We start from the raw sequence: 8,384 nt of genomic DNA on the forward strand, positions 1-8,384 counted from the left end.
GAAGTAATGATTGTCTAAAAAGTTATTCTAATTATCTCACATTTAATTTAAGTTATTAATGTTTGGTGTATTTTAAGTTACCAATGTAGAAGTAATGATTGTCTAAAAAGTTATTCTAATTATCTCACATTTAATTTAAGTTATTAATGTTTGGTGTATTTTAAGTTGCCAATGTGGTGACCATTATGTACATTAAACTATTAGTGTTGTGCATGCATGCATGTGATTAATGTTATTTAATGCATTCTGTTTTACTAGGATGGAATGCAGAAACAAATACTTGTATGTTAAGCACTACACTAGTGTTAAGTAAAATGTTTATGTCAAAGAAAATAATCATAAACAATTTTTGTTTTGATATAGTACAAACTTGTAAAAATATACATCTCTTTTCAGCCCAATTTACTGGCATCTGGAGCTGCTGAATCTGAGATATTTATTTGGGACTTAAACAACCCCACTACACCTATGACTCCAGGAGCAAAATCCCAGGTGGGGTCTTTATTTTTCAATAATATCAGTCGGTATACATCTCTTGTTCTGTTCTAATTAGTTTGTTGCCTGCTAAAGCAAGACTGTTTATTGAGTTTGTTCAAGCCTTTTTACTAAGATGGTCATGTTTTTTTGTAATGCAGTATTTGAACTATTGTTACTTACACTTATTAATAAGAAACTACCTTCCTGGTGTATTTTAATTTTTTAATATGTACTATTTCAACAAAATATCAGTAAATTTTCTCAAAGATGTGACAAAACTGTTCAAATTTCTTGTTTTCTATGCAAACTGTTAAGCTACTTCATGTAATTAATTTTAGTGAGTGGAAATTTATTGTATTAAATTTAGTGTTACTTGTTTGAAGCTCATTAACCTCTTAAATTAGTCGTTATGTTTAACTAAAGTACTTGAAACATGTTTCAAATGTGTCCAGACTTTTGCCAAACTGATCAATCAGGTTTCAGTATTTAATTTTATTTTGAAAAGTTTCAAAAGGATTATGAGTAATTATGAATAGGAAATTTTACCAGAAAATATAGAAAGTGTGGTAATACAGATTGTTATTTGAATTTTTTAGTTTCTCTAAACATGGAATATTGATTTGTTTATTATAGCCTGCTGAAGTAGTGACGTGTGTAGCATGGAATCGACAAGTTCAGCATATATTAGCATCTACTTTTTCTGCAAAATGTGTTGTTTGGGATTTACGTAAGAATGAGCCAATCATCAAAGTTTCAGACACAACATCCAGAGTGAGTGTTGTACATTATCATTGCTCTTAAAAAGGCAATTTTTAAAATGTGTTTGGACTTAACGATAAGGTGTATTAGGATGAGAATAATGGCCATTTGTGCCACAGAGTTATGCTTCAAATAGCCATACATGAAGAATGTCCTTTTTTATACTGTAACACTGTAGAAGTAATGATATTTTTTTTTTGTCTAGAGCTAATTTGAAGCTGAAATATTGTCCTTTCACACGACTTCTGGGTTTAAGAAACTTGTTAAAAAACTATCCCCTAATTCATAAAGACTATCTTGAATCATTCTCTCAGTTCCCAAATTATGTACTTTTTCAATTGGCACAAGTACTTTTTTTGATATTTTTGTGTAATTCTGAAACATTTTTATAGAAATTGCACATATATGGTGTTGCAGTACACCTGACATAATTTTTTGAACAAAATACTTTAGAGCTGTGTTTAAAAAAAACTTGTGTACACATAACCCTGAATAAATGCTAGTTTTGTTGTATTGTCATGATATTGGTACACAGACATACCTGCAAGCAAGTGGAGATATAGTATTGGAGTTATGTATATTTTTTAGAATGTGTTATGTAGTCTAATACATAATTATGTTCATATCAGCTGGTTTAGCATTATAAACCTTCTGGGTTCATATAGCCCAAAAAGTCCTAGAGATTCTTAAGTTCAGGCATGTAAAGTTTTTGAAGAATGATAATGTTTTTAAAGTTTTATACTACTAAAATGATTTCAAATTATGTTTATCCAGAAATTTTGAAATATAATTATATGTTTGGTTCATTGTTTTAAACTTCATTTCTCATCATCAACTTATTTACTTGCCCGAATAACAAGTTACATTTCACAAGGCAGTTGTAGCTACTCTCAACCATGAGTAAATAATTAGCAATTTATTCCCTGAACTGTATGTATTGCAGTAAATTGTATCACTAATCTGCATTATTTCAGTATCTGGTTGGTTTTAGCAATTCAGTTGTTAAGAAACTTGAAATAATACTTGGCAGTAATAAAATTATTACAAATATGTACAAAAAAAAAGTACTTGTGTAAATTAAACAAAGCTGAGTCTGTTTGGCTTATATTTAGGACTGAGAAAAACTAGTTTACTTCATATAAAAAAAATTCTGTATACACTTTAGTGTGGACTGTAATTTTATTTATTAGTGCTGAGGCCAAGAAAAATAACAAATAGTCTAAATTTGTAAAAACAAAAAATATTTTAACCCTTGTGAAACAGTGAGCTGTATTCTAGATTCAACATCATAATTTGTTTTGTTATGAACCTTAACAACCTTACTAAACATATGACTTGACATAATTATCCTTATTAAGACTGACCATCAGTAGGTGCTGGTATGAGGAGAAGTTGAGACATATTTTTTCATCTTTATTTTACTTCACGTAGAGAAAAACAGTTCTATATATCTTACCAGGTGTGGATGTAGACTCGTACTGTACACAGAGATTATTTACATAGTTAGTAAATCAGATATTAATATTGTATAAGTTCTTAATTTTATAAGGAAATATTAAAACAAAATATGAGTCTCCCCTAGTATGAGAATTGTGACATTTGTACTCTAGATCTTTTCCCTTCTCTAATTTATTTGACATCTTTTTCATTATAATATAGATATTACTTAGGCAAAGTAATTTATATAGCTTTCCTGTCACATCCTCTTTCACAAATTGCCAATAATTCTCCCTGAATTTATACTATATCATTATAACCAGTAGAAAGGCCTTATTTAATCTATCAATGATTATAATTCTATGTTCTTTCAGTACAGAGTATTGCTAATTTTGGCTTCAGTTTGAAAGTTTGTCATGGTGTTCAGATCAAGCAGCTTAGGAAATTATTTTAAGATCGAAACTTAAGTTAGAAAGCCATTTAAATTATAATAGTAATAGGACATTATTTGCTTTGTGCATGTTATTATTCTGTGTTCTTAGGTGCATTATACAAATAAATAAAAAAATTGAGTGTACTAGTACCATCATTATGAAAAATATATATATATAAAAGGAGCTTAAATTCCATTGTCAACCTACAGCAAAAAACAAGGTTAAAGTAAACACTATATTTCTTGTTTTCATATATGTTCTTTATTTATTGTTATAAAAGTAACTAGGTTGTAAAATTTATTAACTTATTAGGTGAGTTAAGATTAGATTAAGTAAGATAATAAATAATAATGATAATAATATAATTTCTTTAGAAGGTGTATGCTTGTGAGCAGCTTGTGCATTACATCATTCAGTACAGTAACATGAGCTACATGTTTGCTGAATGATTTACAATTTGTGTGGTGGGATTATTAGTTAGACATGGTTCAAAGAGCAATAAAATTATGTATAATCAGATCTATACTGTTACAAGCTTTAAGCTGTTTGGGATAAATAATTGTAATCTGTTACAATCTGCAATCATTCTAGAAAGAAAGAAAGGATAACTTAGATTGATACAATTTTTTTTCATGTTGGTTATAAGGTCAGTCAGATTGACTGAGTCAGTATAGATTTAGAGCAGAGAATATAACAGATAAAATATAAAATTTTACAAAAAAAGGGTTTATTTACTTAGGAGCTTTTAGATGTTAAGCAAATGAAATTTGAAAATTTTCAGGAAAAGAAAATAATTTTTAATTTTAGCATGAAATCACTTAGTGTCAACACTCAATACTCTGACTCTGTATGTACATAGACAAATACTTAATTAAAAAATCTGACATTTTATATACAAAAGACTTGTAATGTTTACTGAAAACATGCCAAATGTTGTGAAGATACACAAAACATATTAAAAGTTATAATACGGAAACTAATAGTTTGTGGTTTCAGTGTTGGTCATGTTGACTGACCCCATATGGAAAGAGTTAAGCAGGAATGTATAACTGATTGATTGAAATTACTAATCACAGAAATACTTCAGTACTAGGATGACATTTTTGTTTAGAAGTAGTTTTAAATTCCAGGAACATAAAACATACATTTAGAAAACTAAATACCTGCTTGCATCATCCTGAGAAAAATATATTTTGTTTTGTGATATTTATGTTTAAAAAATGTGTTATACTTGTTTTTTGTTAAATCTTGTAATACCAATGATTTCTTGAATAACTGTTTTATTACCCTTGAAAAACTTGCCCCAATGTGTGCAATCTCTTCTTTATTATTATTTTAGAATATTTAATTATTTCTCTTCAGATCAGATGCAAAGTTGTATCTTGGCATCCAGAAGTAGCCACACAACTTTGTCTTGCATCAGAGGATGACCACAGTCCAGTTATCCAGCTGTGGGATCTGAGGTTTGCCACTTCACCACTGAAGACCCTAGAACATCACCAAAGGTGTGAAAAATGGTCCTAGTGTATAGAGGAGTTTTAATCAATGAAAAATAGTTGTCTCCCAGTTACAAAATAATGAGACATCCCATTTAGAAAAAAAATAAAAATACAAAAACAGTAAATGTTAAAAATATTCTATATCTGGAGAGTTACATTGGATAATGTTTTGGTCTTTGCTAATGGCCTTGGCACAGGAACTGAAACTTTGTCCACTTCCACACTTAAGGCAAGTGCAGTCAATAAAATTTTCAAATTTATTGCAGTCTGTTCTGCTTAAAACTCATCCTGTTGTTAGTGACAGAAATACTTATTGTATGGTGTTTGTAGTTGTATTTTACTCTCTCTAGCAAACCTATACTTATATAGAGTTTGAATATGTAATATTGATGCTACTAATATATTCTTTTGAATTATTCAGCAGACAAGCTGCTTGAGATTACTAAGTATAAATGTCCCAGACTACCAATGAGAAGTGGATTTTAACTTGAATGTATGTTTCAAGTTTATGGATGATTAAATATCCTTCCCCCTATTGGCTCAGTGATAAGTTCTTGGGTTTTTAATGCCAAGAATTTGGTTACAATACCTGCAGTGGGCAGAGGACATATAGCCCATTATTTGGCTTTGCAGTTAATAGTGAATAGACTAAATATCTATTGATTGGTTAATAATTTTTGGTGAATTTCAAGAAATGTTTCAGTTTTAATACACCAATAACTTGTATTGATGATTATTTTTCTTCAATATAAACATTTACAGATTTTTTGAGAAAACAGAGTATGTGTATATGTGTGTGTGTTTCTAAGTAAAGCCACATTTGGCTTATCTGCTATCTCCACCAAAGGGAAACGAACCCCTGATTTTAGCGTTTTAAATCTGCGGACTTACGGCTCTGTGGACGAAAAAGAGTAGTTAAAATAAATATTTCATCTAGATAAAAGATATATATTTCACCAAAAAATCTTTCAGAGCAATGGGTAAATATACTAAACATAATGCAGACCATTGTTTAGTTGTGTCCTGTTTTTGAAATTTGATGGCTTTTTATTTAGAGGTAAAAATATAGGCTTATCTTTATTCTTATGCTCATTTCAAAATTTCATGATGTTTTTAAGACTTTGCTATTACCATTTGGAGGAAAATGTTATTAATTGCAATTAGTGTTTAGGGATAACTATTGATTTTGCAGTGTTTTCAGGATTTATTTTGTTTTTTTGTTGTAGGTATGAGGAGAATTTTCTTAATTTCATGGTATTTTCAAGACATTTTTATTACAATTTTCAGAGGAATTTTGTCAATTGCATGGTGTCCACAAGACCCAGATCTTCTTCTTTCTTGTGGAAAAGACAACAAGATCTTATGTTGGAACCCTAACTCAAATATTCAGGATGGAGAGGTACTATAGAAGAAAGATTTAAGTTTTGTGTATTCAAAGTTAAGTTGTGTGTACTATAATGATGTTTTCAGTGAGTTTGTGTTGTTGTCAACCCTCATCAGCACACCGTTGAAAAGTTACATTGTGGAACACCTGGGGTCCCACTGGACACCAGCCCAAAATTACCATTATAGTAAACTCTGGATTTAAATTCCAAAAACCAGTTGCATTACAACTTTTATTAGGGTTAGCATGCAATGTGAACAACATAGGAATATATGTATTCTAGTGAAAATGTGTTGACAAATCAAGAAATTACAAAATTACATTGTTCATCAGTATACAAATAAGTAGTATTAAACCATTCCTTATACAAACAGTGTATCAAAACAATTCTAAAGTTTTATTATATGCCTATATTCAAGTGATTATTCACCAGTAAATGATGAGATTGCTACAATACTGCAAAATTCAACTTAAAGAAAACTGAAAGTGTATGTTGTTGGTCACCTAAGGTTCAACCACACCACAACAAAAATGTATCCTTATAGTACCCCATGGATTGAAAATCCAATAAGCAGGTTATTTACAACAGTTATCAAACAAGGTATCTACAGAATAAGGCATTATAAACAACCATCACAGAGAATACTTGTTGAGGAATGAGATGCACACACACACATGCTTACCACAATGATGTTATAAACAAACAGATGAGATGATACTGTACTACTTTGATGAATTATACTCTACAACAGCCTACATAGTGAAATAAATGTTTAGAAGTATGTTTTGTGTTGTATAGGGTGAACTGCATGTATAGTGACAGTACGTGATATTGTGGAGTTTGTTTGGACCCCAGATAAATGTTAGATTATAGCTATGTACTCCGTCTGCTTGTTTCGAAAACAATAGTGACATTGATCCAGGGTTTCTGCTACACAATTACATAAAATGATATAAATTTGTAATGATGTAAAAAAGATGTACAACTCAAAAAATCATTGGGGTCCACATGGACCCCAGGTGTGCTGATGAGGGTTAAGGTGCTGAAACATTAATGTAAATGTTATTAAAAAAATTTGTGGTATTTAAATTTTGGTTGTATTTATACTGTACTAGTAAAGAGTACAAGTTCAGCAAGGATAAAAAACAAAAGAGATTTTTTCTTTAACCATACAAGAATTGGTACCCCTATTGCAATACATTCATGTTGTTTCCCAGTGTTATATCCATTTTGTTTATATTCACAGTAGAATCAACTGACCGTTTTATAAATACTATCATGACATAATTAGGAATGACTTACTGGACACCACAAATTGTGGTTTGAGAGGACTGTACCTATTGATATATGTTTTAATAAGGATACATTTATTTTTCTAACCTCTTTGAAATCCCTAATGCTTTTGTTTCAATTGAGTCATCATCCAATGATTTTACATGTTTTAACATGACTAAAACTAAAAAAAAGTAATAAATAAGTAGATCCTCATGCAAGGATTATTCAGTGACACATTGTTTTGAGGGGTGTGAATCAAAAACACTAAAGCATTGTGTTGCAACTAAGAATTAAAGTCTAATTTAAGAAGGGATGGTCACAAAAGCATCCAGGTGAGAGAATAGTATCATTCAAAGAGTATCAGCATCAGATCAACTTAAAATGTCCCCAGAAGTAAATACAGATATATATATATAGAGTTAAAATAAGTAACAGAACTGTTTAAAGACAGTGGTCTGTCTGAAAAAGCTGCAACCAGAAAGACTAATATTTTGTATCAGAACTTGTTTGTTGACTATAGAAGTATTGGTGTGCATAACACATAAACTAAACATTTAATGCTTCTCTTGATTATTAAAAGAGCAGGTCTGTAGTCAGAAAAAAAAAAGTTTAACACTGTGTTAGTGTCTGTATGCATACATTTTATGAAGTGTAGCCTCAGGAAAAAGTTGAAGTTACAGTATTGACAATCTGAGCCATAGCTTGCTTATTTGGATGACAGAAAAAGCTAAGTAGAATTTCGTAAAGATTTAGATTTCAGGAAAATATAAACTCTTATAGGAAGTCTAATAAATAATCATCAAAATCAACCAGAATGTATTTTTGATAATTTATTTATCTATTTTGAGCAGGTGGTGTGTGAACTACCCACAAGTGACCAGTGGAGCTTTGATGTGTCATGGTGTCCTAGGAATCCTGCTGTTATTGCAAGCTCTTCCTTTGATGGGCATGTTAGTGTGTATTCTCTAATGGGAGGTCAACAACAAATTCAACCCAGTTCAAAGGTATTGCTATCAGTTGATTTCTTTTGGCATAAAATACAGATGCATACTCTGGTATGTAGTTATAGTATTTTGGCACTTGTGTATAAAGTTAAAATCATAAATAATATTCAACGT

At 30.3% G+C, this 8,384-nt stretch overlaps 1 protein-coding gene across 1 annotated transcript in view; it reads left to right on the plus strand.

The window, feature by feature from the left end:
* Positions 1–8,384, plus strand: part of LOC106464799 (protein transport protein Sec31A-like) — a 54,807-nt gene that overhangs the window by 13,099 nt on the left and 33,324 nt on the right. The window contains exons 5-9 of the mRNA XM_013924957.2: positions 397–492; positions 1,111–1,248; positions 4,470–4,612; positions 5,894–6,005; positions 8,118–8,270. Of these exons, the coding sequence (XP_013780411.2) occupies positions 397–492; positions 1,111–1,248; positions 4,470–4,612; positions 5,894–6,005; positions 8,118–8,270 (642 nt within the window). The remainder of the gene's footprint in view (positions 1–396; positions 493–1,110; positions 1,249–4,469; positions 4,613–5,893; positions 6,006–8,117; positions 8,271–8,384) is intronic.

This window comes from Limulus polyphemus, unplaced genomic scaffold (genome assembly GCF_000517525.1).
Source record: "Limulus polyphemus unplaced genomic scaffold, Limulus_polyphemus-2.1.2 Scaffold1745, whole genome shotgun sequence".
NCBI lineage: Eukaryota > Metazoa > Arthropoda > Merostomata > Xiphosura > Limulidae > Limulus > Limulus polyphemus.